At 42.5% G+C, this 21,964-nt stretch overlaps 1 protein-coding gene and 1 pseudogene across 1 annotated transcript; both read left to right on the top strand.

Annotated features, from left to right (window-relative positions):
* The first annotated feature begins 1,843 nt into the window (after positions 1 to 1,843).
* On the top strand, positions 1,844 to 4,110 carry LOC131518021 (immunoglobulin alpha-2 heavy chain-like). Its single transcript, XM_058740602.1, has 3 exons — positions 1,844 to 1,951; positions 2,051 to 2,471; positions 3,843 to 4,110. Exons 1-3 carry the CDS (start codon positions 1,906 to 1,908, stop codon positions 4,108 to 4,110), a joined length of 735 nt encoding a protein of 244 aa, XP_058596585.1. The 5' UTR covers positions 1,844 to 1,905.
* Positions 4,111 to 17,543: 13,433 nt separating this feature from the next.
* Positions 17,544 to 19,893, top strand: LOC131518286 (disintegrin and metalloproteinase domain-containing protein 24-like; annotated as a pseudogene).
* The last annotated feature ends 2,071 nt before the right edge of the window (positions 19,894 to 21,964 follow it).

The raw sequence follows: 21,964 nt of genomic DNA, 5'->3' as shown, positions 1-21,964 counted from the left end.
AAAAAATTTGGAAAGGTAACAAATAATTAGAGACTGAAGAACCTACTAAAGAATGAATGGGCTAACCAAGCAGTTAAAGAAGAAATTAAAAAGTATATGGAAGTCAATGAAAATGATAACACCACAACGCAAACCTCTAGGATGCAGCAAAGGCGGTCATAAGAGGAAAGTGTATAGCAATCCAGGCCTTCCTAAAGAAGGAAGAAAGATCTCAGATACACAACCTAACCTTATGACTAAAGAGCTGGAAAAGGAACAGCAAATAAAACCCAAAACCAGCAGAAGGCAGGAAATACTAAAGATTAGAGCAGAAATTAGTGCTATCGAAACCAAAACACAGTAGAACACATCAATGAAACTAAAAGCTGGTGCTTTGAAAGAATTAACAAAATTGATAAACCACTATCCAGTTTGATCAAAAAGAAAAAGGAAAGGACCCATATAAATAAAATCAAAAATGACAGAGGAGGCAAGGGGAAAAATAACAAAAATGAACTACTGGAACCTCATCAAAATCAAAAGTTTCTGCATAGTAAAGGCAACAATCAGCAAAACTAAAATTCAACTGACAGAATGGGAGAAGATATTTGCAAATGACATCTCAGATAAAGAGTTAGTATCCAAAATCTATAAAGAATTTATCAAACTCAACACCCAAAACAAAATCCAGTGAAGAAACGGGAAAACGACATGAATAGACACTTCTCCAAAGAACACATCCTGATGGCCAACCGACACATGAATAAATGCTCCACATCACTCATCATCACGGAAGTGCAAATCAAAACCCTAATGAGGTACTACCTGACACATGTCAGAATGGCTAACATTAACAAGTCAGGCAACAACAGACGTTGGCGAGGATGCAGAGAGAGGATCTCTTTTGCATTCTGGGGGGCAATGCAAGTTGGTGCAGCCACTCTGGAAAACTGTATGGAGATTCCTCAAAAAACTAAAAATAGAACTCCCCTATGACCCAGAAATTGCACTACTAGGCATTTATCCAGGGGACACAGGTGTTCTGTTTCAAAGGGACACATGCACCCCCATGTTTATAGCAGCACTATCAACAATAGCCAAAGTATGGAAAGAGCCAAATGTCCATCGATGGATGAATGGATAAAGAAGAAGGGGTAAATATATACAATGGAGTATTAATCGGCAATCAAAAAGAGTGAAATCTTGCCATTTGCAACTATGTGGATGGAACTGGAGGGTATTAGGCTAAGTGAAATGAGTCAGTCAGAGAAAGACAAAACTCATATGACTTCACTCATATGAGGACTTTAAGAGACAAAACAGATGAACATATGGGAAGGGAAACCAAAATAATATGAAAACATGGAGGGGACAGAGCATAAGAGACTCATAAATATGGAGAACAAACAGAGGGCTACTGGAGGGGTTGTGGGAGGGGGGATGGGCTAAACTGGTAAGGGGCACTAAGGAATCTACTCCTGAAATCATTGTTGCACTATATGCTAACTAATTTGGATGTTAATTTTTAAAACTAAAAATAAATACTAATTAATAATTTTAAAAATTAAAATATTTTAAGAGAAAATAATGTGTGATCATGCTGTTGAGGTAAATATTTCTTAAAGATTATGCCGAAGCCTCATTAAGGTAAAAATCCAAAACTGAAAAAAAAAAGAATTCTTCATATTGTCACACTGCCATCCACACAAACTAATGTAGAAGTGCGTCCCTAACCATGTCATTCACTTTTACACAATCAAACCTAAGTCTGGAGCTTGATATATATGTCAGAGGACATGCAAATGGGGCCCTTTCTGTGCTGATAAAACCAACCCAGCCCGACCGTGCAGCTGGGAGACGAGCCCCAGCCCCAGGAGTCCCAGGTGTTCCCATTCTGTGATCAGCACAGAACACACACAGCTCACCATGGAGTTTGTGCTGGGCTGGGTTTTCCTGGTTGCTCTTTTAAAAGGTAATTCATGGTGAACGAGGGACACTGAGTCTGTGAATGGATATGAGTGAAAGAGTGGATGTGTGACAGTTTCCTGACCAACATGTCTTGCGTCTGCAGGTGTCCAGTGTGACGTGCAGCTGGTGGAGTCTGGAGGAGACCTGGTGAAGCCTGGGGGGTCCCTGAGACTCACCTGTGTGGCCTCTGGATTCACCTTCAGTAGCAACAGCATGAGCTGGGTCCGCCAGGCTCCAGGGAAGGGGCTGCAGTGGGTCGCATATATTAGTGGTAGTGGAAGTAGCACAGGCTACGCAGACTCCGTGAAGGGCCGATTCACCATCTCCAGAGACAACGCCAAGAACACGCTGTATCTGCAGATGAACAGCCTCAAAACCGAGGACTCGGCCACATATTACTGTACGAGAGACACGGTGACGGGACCTCACTGGGAGCCCACACACAAACCTCCCTGCAGGAGGGGATCAACACCACCAGGGGGGCGCACACTATGCATAATTCTCCTTTGTGTTCCCAGGAGCAGGTGCAGATGGAGGTTACAGGCAGGTTTCCTGTCAGGGTCTGGGGCTTCCTCTCCACACAGCAGTTTCCCCAGGGAGCCTCTCTGGACACAGGATTCTGTGCTTACCTATTAACTCTCTGAATTAGCAACTGGGTTGTCATAGGGAAACTAGACTAACGTGCACAAAGACACAGTTGTTTGCACTTGCTTACTCTGGTCCCTCAATATGAGTGACTTACAGATTTCCTGAGGCACAACAGCTGCACATTTACAGAATTCCCAGATGCGCTCCCTGTGCAGCCAGGACCACAGGATCCCACAGCTCCTCCTTATCCTCACCCAGCCCTTGTCCCAGTCAAACAACGTGACACTTTCTTCATAGCTCTTTGCTACTCAGGACTTTAAATGAGCTACAGCTTTATTCAAATACTCTAAAGGAGAGACAAACAGTCTCCATGTATTAGTCAAGATTCCCCTGAGGAACACAACCCAAATGTCATTGGTTTCCATAACTAAATATGTTGAGAAGACCCATGATCTACTGTCACAAGCTGAAGACCCAGGAAAACCAGTGATGTAATACTTGTCTGATTCTGACTAGTGTCTAGTCTCAGAACGTGGAGAGCTGATAATGTAACTCTCAGAAAAAGGGCCAGAGGAGACCAATATTCCAGTTCAAACAAGCACATGGGAAGTAAAAATGAGGGAATTCATCCTCCATCTGCATCAAATTCTATTCACAAACTTAATGGAATGGGTGGTGCCCAGGCAGAAAGAAACCATGGATGGAAATGCCAATCTCTTCTCGAACACATCACAGACATCCACAGAAACAGTGGTGAATCTGGGCACCCATGACACAGTCAAGATAACCTATAAAGTTAATCATGACAAGTCAACCTCCTGTAAACGTGGAGCTCAAAGACTGAAGATTTAAAAGTCAATCCCATCATTGGGGTGGAGTCTGGTGGGCACAGCAGTGCTCCTGTGGAGGAGGGCAGAGGCCCATAAAGGGAACTGTTGTCTGAGTATTCCCTGGGTCGCATGGGGAGAGAAAATTCCCTTTGTGGAGTGCATTTGGGAGACGGGGCATTGCCTCTCATAGGACAGGAGAGCTGACAGGCACCATTAAAATTCCCTGATCATTAGCACAGGAGCCTCTTCTGAGAGCAGCTAGCTGGACACTGCCTTCTGGTTGTTCTTCACCATGTACTCCAAGCCCCTAGTTTTCATGCAACTGCCCATCTGGGGTAAACCAGCTCCAGGCACAGCACATCAAGACCCTCTCCCATAGGATCAGTGGGTTCCCTGTCATATTGAGTTCACACAATTTGGTGTTTTCAAACCCAGGTAGAGCTCCTGAGATAAAACATAAGAGCCCTGTGCCACCAGATGGGCCAATGGCTTGGACGCAGACAGGGTGAAAGCAATTCTGACAGAAGCCTGGGACCCACAAGTGTTCTCTCTGTGTGAGGGCTTCCTGAACAGGGGAGGCTGGGAACTCCAACTCCAGGGACTAGAGAAGGAGCTGATGCCAATATTTCCTCCCACCAATCAGCATGGACAGATTTCACTCAGCAGCACAGCATCCCCAGTGCAAGCTGAGACACTAACACCAAGCTCCACCTACTCCAGCCCCCATCAAGTGCTTGCTTACTAGGAAAGAGTGCCTGGCAACCAGACCACCACTGCACCCCTTCCTCCAAAGACCACCGTAAACCCCCACACGCACCAAGTCAGCTGATCATACAGTGACGCATATCCTCACCTCTAGGGGAGATAGGAATTAGCCTCTTTTAACAAGCAGACCAAACTCACCGAGTTAAAACTCACAACACTGGGGACAAAGTCCAACACTCCCCACTGGAGGCAAGGAGAAAATCTGCAGAGGACTGTCCTGAGGGACAGAGCAGCCAAAACACAACAGCACAGTGCCACGGAACATAAAACAAATGCTTCATGAAGTGTCAGGCCCTGGACAGTATGTGAACACTGCTCAATAAAGATACTACCCTAGAAGCAGAAAAGATAACAGGATTTTCTAAAACATTTAAGAAGGCAGAGACATAGACAACAACATGATGGAGGAACTCATCCTAAAAGAAAAAATGATAAAAGGTCATTGTGAGGGATATAATTAAAACACATAAACTAATGTGCCTCAAACAGAATTTCTAAAAGCTCTCATAATGAAACAGGATTTTCAAAAAGTATCATAAGGATACTAGCTGTGCTTCAGGAAAATATATGAGACATGAAGGATATGCTTACTGCAAACAGAAAAGACCTAAAAACTAGTCAGGATGAAATTTTAAATGTTGTAACCGAGATGTGAAACTGATTGGATATAATGACCTCAAGGCGGAAAGAAGCAGATGAATGAGGAAGGGACATAGAAGATAAAAGTATGGGGGAAATGAAGCTGGAAAGAAGAGGAAAATTAAAATATTGCATCACAAATATACACTTAGGGAAATCAGCAACTCCATAAACTGTAATAACATTCTTTTGAAAGGAGTCCCAAAAGAATAAGAGGGAGAAAAAGGGGATACATTTTAGCTGAGTGAATTATAGTGAAAATTTCCACAAGCTGGGGAAGGAAACAGACATCCACATCTAGGAGGCAAAGAGAACACCCATTAAAATAAAAATTAAAATAAAAAGCAGGCCAACACTGAGACATATCATAGGAAAACGGCAAAATATCCAGATAAAGAAAAACCATAAAAGCATCAACACAAAAGAAGTTGCTAACTAACAAGGGAAGATTAAAAAAAAAAAAACTATGGCAGATGTCTCTACAGAAACCTTCATGCAAGTAGGGAGTGGCATCATATCCTCAACATGCGCAATTGAAAATTATGCAGCTAAGAATACTTTCTCCAGTGAGGCAATCATTCAGATACAAGGAGTGATAGAATTTCCCAGACAAACAAAAATCCAAGGAGTTCATGGCCTCTAAATCAGCCCTGCAAGAAATTAACGGGGACCCTTTGAGTGGGAAAGGAAGACTAAAAGTAACAAAGACTAGAAATAAGCAGAGAAAATCTCCAGAAACAATGACTTTGGAGGTAACACTATGGCACTAAGTTTATATCTATCAATAATTACCGTGAATGTACATGGGCAAAATGCTCCAATCAAAAGACATAGGATACCAGAATGGATAAAAACAAATACAAGATCCTTCTACACACTGCACACGATTGACTCATTTGCAACCTAAAACACCTGTAGATTGAAAGTGAGGGGAGGGTAAACAATGTATCATACTAATGGACGTCAAAAGAAAGTTGTAGTCCCACACTCATATCACACTACCCAGTTTTCAAACCAAAGTTTGTTACAAGAGATCAGGAAGGCAGTATATCATCATAAAGGGGTCTATCCAACAAGAAGATCTGAAGCTTTAAATATTTATACCCCAAAAATGTAAGCACTGAAATATATAACTCAATTAATAAGAAACATAAAGAAACTCATTGATAATAGACAATAGTAATAATAGAGAACGTTAACACTCCACTTACAACAATGGAAAGACAATCTAAGCTGAAAATCAATAAGGAAACAATGGCTTTGAAAGACACATGGACTGAATGGACTTAACAGATACATTCACAACATTCCATCCTAAAGCACCAGAATACACATTCTTTTTGAGTGTGCATGGAACATTCTCCAGAACAGATCACATACTATGTCACAAATCAGCCCTCTACAAGTACAAAAAGACTGAGATCATTCCATGCGTATTTTCAAACCACAACACTATGAACCTTGAAGTCGACCACAAGAAAAATTTGAGCAACACTGCCAAAACATTAGGTTAAAGAACATTGTAGTAAAAGCTGAATGAGATTTTCAGGAAATTACAGAAGCAATAAAAAATACATGGAAGCAAATGAAAATGAAAACATGCCAGTTCCAAACCATATGGATGCAGCAAATTGATGGAAGAGTGAAATATATAGCAGTACAGGCCAAACTCAAGAAAGAAGAAAGGTCCCAAACACACAACCACTTTACAACTAAAGAAACTAGGAAAAGAACAACAAATGAACCCTAAAGCCAGCAGGAACAGGTAAACAAAAAAGATTAGAGCAGAAATAAATGATATAGAAACAAAGAAAAACAGTAGAACAGATGAATGAAACTATAAGCTGGTTTGTGTAAGAATAAATAAAAATGATAAACCCATGGGCAGACTTGGCAAAAACAAAAGAGAAGGGACGAAAGTAAATATAATCAGAATTTGAGAGGAGACATCGCGACTGACACCACAGAAATACATCTATGAGACAACAGTTTGGAGATTTATATGCCAACAAATTGGGCAATCTGGAAGAAATGGATAAATTCCCAGAATAATGAAGACTACCAAAACTGAAAAAGGAAGAAATAGAAAACGTGAACAGACTGATAATGAGCAAAGAATTTGAATCATTAACCAAAAATCTACTGACACACAAAAATCCAGGGCCAGATAGGTTCACAGGTGAATTCTACCAGATATTTAACAAGAGTGTAAAATATTCTATTTAAGTAGAATAGAATATTCCTGTCTTCACAAACTGTTCCAAATAATAGAAATGGAAAGAAAACTTCCAAATTCATTCTACAAGATGAGTATGATCACAGTTTTAAAGCAGATTAAACCCCACTAAAAATGAGACTTACAGGCCACTAGCCCTAATGAGCAAGATTACAACAATGGTCAAGAAAATACTTGCAGGGGCGCCTGGGTGGCTCAGTTGGTTAACTGTCCGACTTTGGCTCAGGTCGTAATCTCGCGTTCCGTGAGTTCGAGTCCCGTGCGGGCTCTGTGCTGAGAGCTCAGAGCCTGGAGCCTGTTTCAGATTCTGTGTCTCCCTCTCTCTGACCCTCCCCCATTCATGCTCTGTCTCTCCATGTCTCAAAAATAAATAAACGTTAAAAAAAAAAGAAAGAGAATACTTGCAAATTGAATCCACCAATACATTAAAAGGATCCTTTAATGTGACCAGGTGGGATTTATTCCTTGGCTGTAAGGGTGGTTCAATAGTCACAAATAAATCAATGTAATACATACCATCAATCAGAGAAAGGATACGAATGATATGACCCTCTCAATAGATGAAAAAAAATTTTTTGACATAGTACAGCATCCTTTCTTGACAAAACCCTCAACAAGGGGTAGAGGAAACACACCTCAACATCATAAAGTCCATACATGAAAACCCCACAGCGAATATCCTCAGTGGGGAAAAAAACTTTTTCCTCTACTATCAGGAACACAAGAGGGACGTCCACTCCCATCATTCTACTTAACACAGCAGGGAAAGTATTATCCTCAAAAACAGACAACAAAAATAAATAAATAAATAAATAAATAAATAAATAAATAAATAAATAAAGGCATTCAAGTTAGAAAAGAAGAAGTCAAACATTCCCTCTTCACAGATAACATGACAGTGTACATAAAAAACTCAAGACTCCACCAAAATATTGCAAGAACTGATACACAAATTCAGCAAAGTCACAAGATACAGTATCAACATACTGAAATCGGCTGCATTTCTACACAGCAATAATGAAGAAACAGAAAGAAAAATAAAAAAACTATCCATGCCGTTTACAACTGCGCCAAATATAATAGGATAGCTAAAGAGTTAAAATATCCATAATCTGAAGACTCTAAAAACGGTGAAAGAAACTGAGGATGACACAAAGAAATGGAAACACCTTCATGTTCATGGATTTAAGGAGCAAGTAGTGTTGAAATGTCTCTGCTACACAAAGAAACGGTGGCTTCATGATTATGCATTTCATGCTATATTACAAAGCTGTACTTATCAAGACAGTAAGCTACAAGCACAAAAGAGACACATAGATCAAGAGAACAGAAGAGTAAACCCAGGTATGGACTCACAAATGTATGGCCACCTCATCTTGGATGAAGTAGGAAAGACTATGTAATGGGAAAAAAGACAGCCTTGTCAAAAGAGGGTGTTGGGAAAACTGGACCAGAACATGCAGAAGAATGAAACTGAACCACTTTCTTACTCCATACACAAAAATAAATCCAAATGGGTGAAAGACCTAAATGTGAGACAGGAGACCATCAAATCCTAGAGGAGAACAGGCAGCAACCTCCTGGACTTGGGACATAGCAACTTCTTACTAGACGTTTCTAGAGAGGCAAGGGAAACAACAGCAAACTTGAACTACTGGGACCTCATCAAAATAAAAACCTTCTGCACAGCTAAAGAAACAATCAACTAATCTAAAAGGCATTCTACAGAAATTAAAAAGGTATTTGCAAGCCACATATCTGATAAAGGCCTACTATCCAAAATCTATTAAAAAAACTTCTCAAACTCAACACCCAAAATACAAAGAATCCAGTGAAGAAATGGTCAGAAGACATGAGGAGATACTTTTCCAAACAAAGCATTCCGATGGCTAACCGACACACGAACATATGCTCAACATCACTCATCATCAGGGAATTACAAATCAAAACTACAATGAGAGATGACCGCACACCTGTCAGAATGGCTACGATTAACAACTCAGGAAACAACAGATATTGATGAGGATGAGGAGAGAAGGGAACTCTTTTATACTCTTGGTGGGAATGCAAAGTGCCCAGACCATTCCAGAAAACAGTTTAAAAACTAAAAATTAAACAACCTTACCCTCCAGCAATTGCTCTACTAGGAATTCATCCAAAGCATACAAAACTTCTGATTTGAGGAAGTACATGCACCCCAATGTTTACAGCAGCATTAACTATGACAGCCAAACTGAGGAAAGAGACCAAAAGTCCACCATGTGATTAATCTGCTATATGTATAGAATGCATATTACTCAGTCATAACAACGAATGAAATCTTGCCATTTGCAAAGATGTTGATGCAGCTACAGGGCATCATGCTAAGCAAAGTAAGTCAGTCAAAGATGACAAACAACATATGATTTCCTCATATGGGGAATTTAGATCTAGGGGAAGGGGAAAAAGAGCAAGAAATCATAAAAAAAACTCTAAGGTTAGAGACCAAACTGAGGGTTGCTGGAGGGCAGGTGTGTGGGGGATGAGATAATGGGTGTTGGGGATTAAGGAGGCCCCGTGTTGTGATGAGTACTGGGTGTTAATCTAAGTGATGAACCAATAAATTCTACTACTGAAATTAATGTTACACAATATGTTAACTAACAAATATTTAAACACAAACTTAAAAAATTTAAAAAGTGGGAAAAAGGAAGGAAGAATTGTTGTCACAAATTGTCATGAACATGGAATCTAAGGTGGTGAGTCTAACGTCTTGCATTTACTCATTATATCCCTAACTGATGGTGAACATAAATTAACAAACTCATGAATTTGACAGCAGTGCCAGGTGGGCTGGAATTCAAACCACAGCTGCCCTTCCCAACTGCCCTGTGCCCACACATCATGGGCAGCTTGTCCAGACACCTGCACAAGAACCCAGGTTTGGCCTCAGCAGGGACCCACATCTGCAGAACTGGAAAGTGTGGACAGTTGACGCTTCCTGAGAAGCTCTGGGTTTCCTTCCCCGACTTGCTGTCTCAGCTCCCTTGTCTTCCTTTCCTGTCTCTTGAAGAGAACCATGTCCCCTGTTAGTGGTTCATGAAAGTGAGGGGCTATATGTTCTATAAACATTCAATATGACAGGTAACATACAAGGGGACAGAAAAAAAAAACCCATATGATGCAGCCTGTCTCGCGGCTCCTATCACCCAATGTGGTAGAGTACAAATAAACCTAAGTATTCATTTGGTCAAAAATTGCACAGCACGTTGGAAAAGTATTAAGAGATGAGAAGCCTGGAAGAATTCCACAAATGCAGATATGAGCTCCCCTTGGAAGGAAGAAGAAAAACTACAGTCCCAAACATGCAAGAGTAAAATAATTTCAGGAAATGATACAAGAGCTTCAATGCATTCTATTCATGAAGTGTCTAAAATTGGCAATGCAAAAAAAGGATTTTGAGGGTTTCACATAGAATTGCGAAGGAAAAATTGTGTCAAGAACTCAGTTGTGTGCACAGAGCTCAGCGGCTCCTGAGACATATAGAAAGCCCACCACCTGAAAATGTAAATGTGTTTTTTGACCGCAGGAGCATATCTATCAAATCTGATGAGCAGTCTGGCCAAAGAGACACAGAATGGCAACTCTTGTGAAATTTGAACTTCAATTTCCTATATTTCCACTTAATTTCCATATATTAGGAAAAACCATGCCATGAAAATGATTTGCTAGAGTCTATAAATTTAAAAACAAACGACAAAACTCTAAGTCACCAGAGACCAGATAGGGAACATGTCAACATTGAGAGAAACCAGAAAAAAAAAACAAGGCTTTTAGTTACATTGTAAGTCAAGAAATCAGTGGGGTGCCTGGATGGTTGAGTCAGTTAAGTGTCTCACTTCAGCTCAGGTCTCGGTGTCACAATTTGAGGGTTTGAGCCCCGTTGTCAGGCCCTATGCTGACAGCACAGAACCTGGAGCCTGCTTCAGATTCTGTGTCTCCCTCTCTCTCTGCTTTTCCCCGCTCACGTTCTGTCTCTCTCTATCAAGAATAAACATTTTAAAAAAATATTAGTCACAAGCAATCAATCATCAAGAAAAGGAAAACTATAGCTAAGAACACAAGACCCATAAAAAGAAATGGTATCAATAGACTTTGTGAAAATCAATTCCGCTTATCTGCCCATGTGAATACCAATAGTAGGATAAGTTACAGAGTAAGAGACAACATTCACAAATTGCATAACCACCAAGGGACCTGCATCTTGAATATGCTAACAACCCTCAACAGTCAATAGGAAGAAAGGAAACAAACCTCCATAAAACAAGCACAGCCTTGTGTAGTAGACATCCTATCCTTGAGGTTATAGACACGTTAGTTACTGACTGGAGAAGACTCTTCACACCATCGACTGTCAGGGAAATTCAAATCAAGAATGCAACAGATGCCCTATACACACATCCCAATGGCTCAGGTATGAACAACTCTGACAACAACATCCACGAGAGAATCCAGCATACGTGGGGCCTCAAACAATGCAGGAAGGATTGACAAACAAACACCAGCTCTGGAAAACCGTTGGCTGTTGCTTATGAAATTATACATGGATGACATAAAAAGGAACTGGAAATACCACTCCTGAGTATTTGTCCCTGAAGAATGAAATCCCATGCTCAGAAAATAAATGGTGTGTAAATATTTACAGCATCTTTCTTAGTGTTAGAAGCTCAGAATAAGGCAAAAGTCTTTCTAAATATAAAGGAATAAACCAACTACAAAACTTCCATCAATGGGATGCTTTGCCAGAGAACTGTGACACTACTGATGCACACCTGAAATCAGGTGAAACTAAAAGACAGGACGTGGAGGGAAGGGCGGGAGTCCCATAATTACAGAGGTGGTGTGACCCGGAACATTCACACAGCCAGACCATGGTGACAGTGGTTTGGTTGGGCATTCCTTATCTCTTTCTTTCCCAAACCACATGATGAGATACTCTGCTTCATTTGACAGCACAATGTTCAACCACCCTCTGATGTATGGAGTCTCCACAGACTGAACCCTACAACCTCGGACTCCTCTGAATGGAGAGTAGTTGAGACCATAGTCTGATATGTGTTCTGACAGGAGCTGTTCCCTCCACTGTCCCTGGCTCTGGCTCTCTCCTGCAGGTGAGGGGGAGTAGGTTAGGAATCCTCCACTGAAACCATCTGTCTCCTGCACCTGACTCTCCCACAACATAAGGCCCAGAACTTCGTCCTCACACTTAGTGGAAATGAAGTCAGTTCTATAGGAACAGATTTGCTCCTTGTATTAGAGGATTACTCCATCTCCCCCTTACCCTGGGCAATACTCTGGGCAAAGGTCTGCAGCTGCAGGGCGTGTCGGGGACAAACAGGATTCCAAACAGTTTGGAAACTGAGGGCTCTGTTTAGGGGTGGCTGGCAGCTTCACTGCCTTGTGGCTTGCTTGTCCTGGTGGCATGAGACTCCTGCCATACAAGTCAGGTCTGGGGTGATCAGGTTCCCAGCATCCCTAGTGGACTGTGCCCAGGGCAGAGCTTCCTTCCTGGGAGTGGGGCTGCCAACAATGAGTGAGTCGCACATCACAGTGGCACCTGCTGGGGCTTGGCCTCAACAGCAAACAGCTTAGGGTCACTGACATCCTTTCCCTCTGGGAAAGAGTCCTCTGAACAGGAGCTAGTCACCGGGAACCCTGTGTATTGGCTACAACAGTCTGGAGGGGAGGTTGCAGCCAGGCTCAGGGGCACATGCCTATAGTCACAGTTACTTGCACTGGAGTTTCTTCTTGCTGATCTGGGGTGGGAAAGGAAAAGAACATACCTTAGTTCAAATAGTCTAGGTATTCTTTCTGGTAGTATATTTTCTGCAATAGATGCTTCTTCATGGGCTGTATGCCAACTTGGCCATTTGCAGGCACTATAAATACATTATTTGAGTTTTTCTTCAAATTCCAGTTAGTTAATATGCAATGTACTATTACTTTCAGGTGTAAAATATAGTGATTCAAGATTGCAATACAGCACCCAGTGTTCATTATCAGTGCTCCCCTTAATCCCCATCAACTACCTCCCCATCCCTCCACACACCCTCCCCAGGGTAACCATCAGTTTTTCCCCTATAGTTAAGTATCTGTTTCATGGGGCTTACGTGGTTCCATGGGTTAGGCCCACGACTCTTGATCTGGGCTCTTGTGTTGATCTCATCATTCCTGAGATCCAGCCCCACTTTGGTTTCTGCACTGACAGCACGACGTTTCCTTGGGATTCTCTTCCCATCTGCCTCTGCCCCACCTCCCATTCTCTCTCTAAATAAGTAAGTGAACATTGAAAAAATCGCCTATTTCTTGGTTTGCCTCTTCTCTCTTATTTGTCCCTTTGCCCATTTGTTGTTTCTTAAATTCTACATATGGATGAAATCATATGTTTGTCTTTCTCTGACCTATTTCCGTAAATATAATACTCTCTAGGCCCATCCCTGTCCTTAACAATAGCTAATGTCATTCCTTTTACGGCTGAGAAATATTCCAGTGTGCGTGGACGGGGTTATGTAGATATACCACGTATTCTATACCCATTCATCAATCAATGCATACTTCGGCTGGGTTGTTTCCATAGCTGGGCTGTTTGTGACATAGCTGCTATAAACATAGAGGTACAATTCCCTTAAATTAGTATTTTTGTATCCTTTGGGTAAATACCTAGTAGTGCATTTGTTCTATCGTAACGTAGTTGTATTTTTAGCTTTCTAAGGAACCTCCATGCTGTTTTCCATAGTGGCTGTGCCAGTGTGCATTCCCACCAGCACCTCCAAAAGGATCCTCTTTCTCTGCATCCTCACCAACACCTGTTGTTTCTTGTGCTGTTGAGTTCAGCCTTTCTGACCAGTGTGAGTTGATAATTCATTGTAGTTTGGATTTCTATTTCCCTGATGAGGAGTGATGTTGACCATCTTTTCATGTGTTTATTGACAATCTGTAGGTCACATTTGGAAAAATGCTTATTCATGTCTTCTGGCCATTTTTTAATAGGATTATTCAGTTCTGGAGTTGAACTTTATACCATATATAGAAACCATAAAGACTCCACCAAAAAAAAACCCGCTAGAACTGGTACAATAAACCTGTAAATTTGTAGCATACAAAATCAACATATAGAAATTTGTTACATTTCTATATACCAACAATGAAGAAGGAGAAAGAGAAATCAAGGAATCTATCCCATTTAAAATTACACCAAAAACCATAATATACTAGAAATAAACCTAAGTAAAGAGGTACAAGATCTGTACTCTGAACAGTCTGGGACATTTATGGAAGAAATTGAAGAAAACACAAAGAAATGGAAAAAATATTCCATGCACATGGATCAAAAGAAAAATCCTTGTTAAATGACAATACTATCCAAAGCAATCTAGACATTCAAGGCAAATAATTCAATTTCCTGTCAAATAATACCAGCATTTTTCACAGAGCTAGAACAAATAACTCTAAAATTATCATGGAACCACAAAAGACCCCAAATAACCAAAGATCTTGAAAAAGAAAAAACCTGGAGGCATCACAATTCTGGATATCAAGCTATATTACAATGCTGTAGTCATCAAGATAGGATGATACTGGCAAAAAATAGACACATAGATTGATGGAAAAGATTAGAAAACCCTGAAATGGACACATCACTATATGATCAATCTTTGACAGAGCAGGAAAGACTATCAAATGGAAAAAGTCCCTTCAAAAACTGGTGTTGAGAAAACTGGACAGCATCGTGAACTTGTAATGAACCTGGACCACTTTCTTACAGTACACACCAAAATAAATACAAATTGAATGAAAGACCTAAATGTGAGACAGGAAACCATCAAAATCCTAGAGGACGACACAGGCACCAACCTCTTTGACCTTGGCCAGAGCAACTTCTTACTAGACATGTCCCCAGAGGCAAGGGAAACAATAGCAAAAATAAACTATTGGGATCTCATCAAGATAAAAAGCTTCTGCACAGCAAAGAACAAATCAACAAAACTAAAAGGCAACTGACAAAATGGGGGGAGATATTTGTATGACATCTCAGACAATGGGTTAGTATCCAAGATCTGTAAAGAACTTACCAAACTCAAAACTCAAAAACAAATAATCCAGTGAAGAAATGGGCAGAAGACATGAATACATATTTTTCCAAAGACATCCAGATGGCAAAAAGACACGAATAAAGATGCTCAACAACACTCTTCATCAGTGAAATATAAAGCAAAACGACAATGAGATACCAACTCACACCTGTCACAATGACTAAAATTAACAATTCAGAAAACACAAAATGTCAGCAAGGATGCAGAGAAAGCGAAACCCTTTCGCACTGTTGATGGTAATGCAAACTGGCACAGCCACTCTGGAAAACAGTGTGGAGATTCCTCAAAAAATTAAAAACGGCTCTATCCTGTGATCAAGCAATTGCAATTATCCAAGGATACCAAAGGTTTCCAAAGGATACCAAAATGCTGATTCGAAAGGGCACCTGCATCCCAATCTTTATGACAGCCTTATCAACAAAAAACAAATTGTGGAACAGCCCAAATATTCATCAACACATGAATGCATAAAGAAGAGGTGGTAAATATATACAATGCAATATTACTTAGCCATCAAAAAGAATGACATCTTGCCAATTACAATAATGTGGATGGAACTACAGTGTATTATGCTAAGTGGAACAAGTCAGTCAGAAAAAGTCAAATATCCTATGATTTCACACATTAGTGGAATAGAAGAAACACAACATACAGAAAGGAAAAATAAAATAAATCAAATCAGAGAGGGAGGAAACCAGAAGACACTCTTAAATACAGAGAACAAACTGAGGGGAAGTGGGGGAGGTGGGCTAAATGGCATGTGGCCATTAAGGAGGGCACTGGGTGAAATGAGAACTGGGTGTTATATGTATGCGATGGTTCTCTAAATTCCACCCCTAAAATCAGTACTACACTGTATGTTAACAGATTGAATTTACATTAATATAATACAAGAAAATTATATATAGAGAGAGACTACCTCAAAATAGCAAGCTTCTGCACAGTGAAGGAAACAATCAACAAAACAAAAAAGCAACCTATGGAATGGAAGAAGATATCTGTTAATGACATATCCTCAGGGTTAGTTTTCAAAACATATAAGTATTTTTTAATTGTTTTCAAATTATCAGTAGAGAGTGTGTCCATGCAGTTCAGCACACTGTTGTGTGAGAAGCAAAACTCGTGTCTTCCACTTTTATATTGTGGTAAGATATCACTGAAAATGAGACCCAGACTCTTCACAAAATTTTAACCATACATTACAGTGTTGATAATTACAGGGGTAATGATGTGGAGACCCCTTTAAAACTTGTCATCTTGCATAACACAAAATCATAGCCCTTGAGATCTACTCCTCATTGACCCTCCCTGCCAGGCCCTGGCAATTGCCATTCCACTCTCCATTTCATTGTTACCAAAACCCAAATTCAGCTGCCTGTTGCTGGAAAGGTCAATGTTCAAAGTTTTGGTTTGTGTGGCAAAGGAATTTGAGCTAAAATCAGAAGTCCAGCCACTGGGGAAAAGGCAAACTCTTGTCCAAACGCCAACTCTGAGGTTTCTCCCTGACCCAGGGCGTTTTAAAGCAGTAGAGGGTACTTAAACAAGCAAGGCAGTGCCATGGTCAATACCATCATTTGATCATGGGCAGACTCCATGGTGCAACCTGCAAAGTAACCTCAACTCCCCTCCATCTCCAGCTGAAGAGGGAACCAAACTACATGGGAGGAGACTGCCAGAGGCCAGGAAAGAACCACCATAAGGGATTAGAGGAGAAAACCCCTGGGGCTCACACATGGTCAGCAGTACTTTCTGTTCTCCCCAGCTGGCATAAGAAAATACTAAAATACAACCTTGCAGTTCACCAATCATAACTCAGAATACTGACAAATGTTTTCCTCAGTGAACTCAGAGGAACCTTCAAAGCAAACCCCAAAAGGATCAAATGGCTTGCAAACTAATAGCCAAGGAGAATAAGACACACAAAACTACAAAGAGATTTTTTTGCATCACCCATAAAGGTAAAATTGACAATGTTTACCTAAACATCACAAGGAAGCAAAAGCAGTGGTCTCTGTAATGAGGAAAAGTAGTCATCCAAAGAAAGTGACCCAGCAGTACCACAGGACATGGAATTGGTAGAGAAGTTAAGGGTGATATAACTGCATAGCTCATATGCAAGTAGCTGGAGGAAAGATTGAAGGTGTTGACTAGAGCCATGTCTCTGGGTCCAATTCCCTACCCATGTCCATGTGACCACTCTTGACCATGGCCCACCTGCCCCTCCATATCCACCCCAGCCCAACTGATGTGCAGGGTCACCCAATGCCACACCCTGGGACCGTTGCCGAACCCCACAGGTGGCCCCCAGGAGCAGGGTGCTGGCCACCGGGCACAGCCCTCTATTCTGTCTGATGGTCTAGACCTGGCTTTGCTGAGGATCCTCCATTTATCCATTCTCACTGGCAGATGTCTCTGAGCAGGGGCATGAGGCTGGCAGAGGGCCAGGTCACCCTGAGGGCGCCCCTCTTGCTCTTTGCACTCTGGGCAGTGCTGGCTCCTGTGCAGGGTTCTCAAGGGCATCCCTCATGGTGCTACATCTCCTCTGAGATGGTAATTCCCAAGAAGGAGCCACACCACAGCAAGGGCATTCAGATGCCTGGCTGTCTGTCCTATAGCCTGCGTTATGGGGGCAAGAGACATGTTATGCACATGCGGCACAAGAAACTCTTTTGGTCCAGACTCTGCTGATGATGACTCAGGATGCTCAGGGAGCATCCTGACTACACTTTCATGCCTCCAGACTGTTACTACCTCGACTACTGGAGGAGATTCCTCTTTCGATGGTCACAATCGACACAGGCTATGGCAGCCTTGAAGATATCATGAAGTTGGATTAAGTTGCCTATGAAATGAGACCCCTCGGTGATTTCCAATGGTTTGAACACTTTGTTTCTCAGATAGTCGCAGACATCTGTGCAATGGGACCTACTTATAACCTGGGATATAAGGAGGACAGGGGACCCCCTGTTCCTCAAGGAAATGCCAGTGCAGCCCCAAGGATCTCTAGTAAGTTCTGTTCATCCCATCACAGAATTTTCAAAGGACTTGCTCTCAGTTTCAAAACAATGTATAATATGTTAACCACGTGGAAAAAAGTGCCCAATTCCTAGTAAGGCTAGTTAGCTTAATTGAGTCAATATTTCATGCTATTGATGTAAGTTATTGGTTTCATGGTCATTTATAGTGAGAGACATCAAGCTCACACAGGCAATTATGTGTTGCATCAGAGCCCCTTTTTTTCCTCTTCAATAGTATGAGTGAAAGTATTTTCGATTTCTTAAAACACATTCACCCTTAATGTGATTTGAGATGGGCCCCATGAGGTTCATGGCAGTCCAGTTGTATATTCTATATGCCATCCACCAATGGCTTATATGCCATCATTCTGGGTTATTTAGGCAGACATTATTTACTCTTTTCTGTCATACCAACACATCAGATTGCAAGAAATTGTGGCTTGTGCATTGACACTGATGAATGTGCTTGCCAAAAAAGGTCCAGCTGCCTTAGGACCCAACTAACTGGTATAATGGAAGCTTTCAGTAACTGTTCCTTCATTCATATGCAGCACATAATGAATTGTGGAAGAGGCAAGTGCATGTTCAACACTGAAATGGTGCATTTAAATACAAGCCTGACCCACTATCATTATGGAAACTACATTGTGGATCCAGGAAAGCAGTGTGACTGCGGCTCATTCAACCAGTGCTACAGCAATCTAGGCTGTATGCGTGATTGTATCTTAACCACTGGGGGCAAATGTAATACAGGCAGATGCTATACAGACTGCACCAACTCCGCTGCTAGGACACTCTGCAGACCAATCAAAAATATACGTCATCTTCCAGAGTTCTGCCATGGGGTGACCTTGGCATACCCTGATGACTTCCATATGCAAGATGGAACCGGGTGCACTGAAGAGGGCTGCTGCTATCATGGAAACTCCACTGACCGCCCTAGTCACTGCCAAGAAAGCTTTGGCAGAAATTCTGGGAAAGATGAAGATGTCTGCTATACCATAAATCACAAAGGCAGCCGACATGGACACCGCAGAACACCCTGGGGAAGTCAACGCTGAACCTGTTCCCATACAGGCGTGCCATGTGGAAGGCTGCAGTGTAGGAATGTCACACATCTCCCTCAGCTGCAATAGCATGTTGGATTCCATCTGTCTGAGATCCAGGGTTCTGATGTTTGGGGCTGGATTCACATCGTAGCACAGGAACAACCCAGATTGGTCATGTGAGAACTGGTACTTCCTGTGCTTCTGGATAGTTCTGTCGGGATACCTACTGCACTGGCAGTGGGGCTCAGCTGAATTATGACTGTATCCCAGAGAAATGCAGTCACAGAGGGATGTGCAACCATAACAGGAACTGCCACTGCCACACAGCATGGGATCCTCCATGATGCACGGACAAGGCACTGGTGGGAGCACAGACTGTGGACCCCTCCAAGAAGAATTCAGCCAGTCAGGCAAAGTCATGAATCCATGGTATATCACAGAGTGGGTTTTGGTCACATTTATGCCATAATAGCTGCATTCCTCTTTGTTGTTTCTGGAAATGTCAGAACTATAAACACAGAGAAAGTTAAGGAAGAGATTTTTGGAGAAGACAATCCATAATTTAGCCTCCAGACCCCTGAACAACTATAGACAATGCATCTGGTGCATCTGTAAAAATACAGTATTGAGGCGGCACAGCTGACATCCACGTTTCCAAGGGTCTGCAGGAGACACAGGGGTCCTCAGGCACATCACAGCTCTGACACCAGGTCTCTCATGGGTCACCAACCAGCACTCTGAAATAAAACATGAAAACTGCATGCTTGTGGCTTTTATGGAGTTTTTAAGCCTGTAAGAGCCCAAACTGAGCCTTAGTTTCTCGGAAGAGGACCTGAGTCAGAGCTGTGTCTTGAGCAGAAGTGTCTGGTTCCAGAATTAAGAGAAGTTGACACAAGCTCCTTTATTGGCAACTTCATGAGTTTTCTCCAAAACTATGCTGTTGTGGACTGAAAAGTTTCTCATTCTCCAGGTAATCTGTCTTCCCCCAGTCCCATGTGGGCTCAGGATAATGGAGGGCTACCACCCACCCATACTGCCTGTCCACACGGGGGTGTCTGCAGGCTGTGAGGGAAGGGGACTGCCATTAGGTTCCACCTAGCGCAAGCTGTGCCTCTCTGGAGAGCAAATTTCCAAATGTGGGAGACTGAGACCATGAGGCTGAAAGGAGCACCCCATACATCAATCAGAAAGGTAGGCACAAGTGTCTATGGATGACTCTGGCATCCAGAGGGAGACCGGGAAAGGTGAATCCCTGCTCTCTTTCTCTTGCCTACTTTTCAGTGAGTTTAACCGTAGATAAGAATCTGCCTAGGGTTCCCACTTTGGTTTCCCAAGCACCTTCTAGAATAACACAGAGGTGACCCTGTTAAAGTTAGTGAATTCAGCCCCATCCGCTCCCAAGAAATCCTGTACTTTCTACCCGGTTTTCTATGTCCTGATCATGGTGAATGTGGGATGGAGGCCTGCCCTTCCCTGGGTCCTTGTGCCCTCTTGTTCTGGGCTCTGTAAGTCATAAATCCTGTGCTTCCATTTCCTTTGTTGGGGGTGTACTGAAACCCCACCTTCAGTCACAAGGGGCCCGCACATCTCATGTACCCCAAGCGAGAGCTCAGATGCCTAGGGAGCTGCCTGTCACCCACTGTGACTTGCTGTTGCCACTTCCTTCAGCAGGTCACAGTCTACATGTTCTTAATTCAGTCCAGAAGCTGAGGTCCCACAATACATTTGTCCCCAAGGATGGGATTGGGAGCCTAGCTGATGCCCGCCTACAATGCCTTAGACCTAAGAATGGCTCACTCATTCCTCACCCTCACGTCTCAGCTGCTGTGGGAAGGAGCTGGTGCTTGTTGCTGGTCTGTAGCTTTGATTTGGGCTTATGCCAGGTGTTGCCAGAAACCCTCACCCTAAATTATCAGTGCCATAAAAGGTCAGACTCCCTGCAGAGACCAACAAGCAGGCACCAGTCTGGGTGCAGGGGTGTGTATTTCTTATTCACCTCCAAAGGAGGTGGACACCGAGGGCAGTGTTCCTAGATTAGTGTCGAAGAAGAGGCCAGCTGCTTGGTCCAGTGTGTTGCGGCCAGCACCGTGGTGTTGTGCTTGATTAGCCAGCCCTAGCTAGTGATGGAGGCAAATCTACAAGGAGCATCATGGCACCCAGGGTGGAGGACTTGGCCAAGGCAAGCTCCCCCTAGTGGCTGCAATCCTCGCTGCTGTCGCCAATGGCTCCCCACCTGTCAGGTGTTGAGTGGGACACCTCAGTGTGGGAGGCCACAGAACACGACTCTGGGAAGAAATAACTTCTATCCCAGATTTCCCCTGTCATGATCCACTACACCTACATGTCCAAGGACCAGCGTGAAAGACAGAAATGGTGACAGGCACTATACCATCATGGAAATGCAAGGCTTCCTGGAATCATTTGTCCAAAGGGAGGGAGACAAGGACATTGATTGGCTTTTGTGGGTCTTCATCATTGGCTCCAAGTTGTTGTTTACAGCACTTGACATGCTGCAGGTGACTGGATTGGTCCAAGACTGCCAAAGTCATCATTCACTGAAAAACTCAAAGTATCCACAGCCTGTTGACAGAGACACCCTAGAGGAGCCTCCAGACTTTTCACTCTATCAAAAGTCCATGACAAGCACACCAAGGCACAGGGCAGGAGACACAGGCCAAAAAAACAAAAGGGGGAAGCCTCTGAGGAAGACACTCCCCAAGCCCCCAGAGCCCACAGAGGTAGGAAGAAAGAAGCTCTGATT

The sequence above is a fragment of the Neofelis nebulosa genome, chromosome 7 (genome assembly GCF_028018385.1).
Source record: "Neofelis nebulosa isolate mNeoNeb1 chromosome 7, mNeoNeb1.pri, whole genome shotgun sequence".
In the NCBI taxonomy this organism is placed as follows: Eukaryota; Metazoa; Chordata; class Mammalia; order Carnivora; family Felidae; genus Neofelis; species Neofelis nebulosa.
The sequence above is the reverse complement of the archived record's forward strand: the minus strand, read 5'-3'. Positions and strand labels throughout refer to the sequence as shown.

Coding starts and splice junctions, on each gene's coding strand:
- LOC131518021 (XM_058740602.1), top strand. CDS start 1,906: ATGGAGTTTGTGCTGGGCTGGGTTTTCCTGGTTGCTCTTTTAAAAG. Junction 1,952..2,050: donor CCTGGTTGCTCTTTTAAAAG/GTAATTCATGGT, acceptor TTGCGTCTGCAG/GTGTCCAGTGTGACGTGCAG. Junction 2,472..3,842: donor CTTTGTGTTCCCAGGAGCAG/GTGCAGATGGAG, acceptor CTGTGCCACCAG/ATGGGCCAATGGCTTGGACG.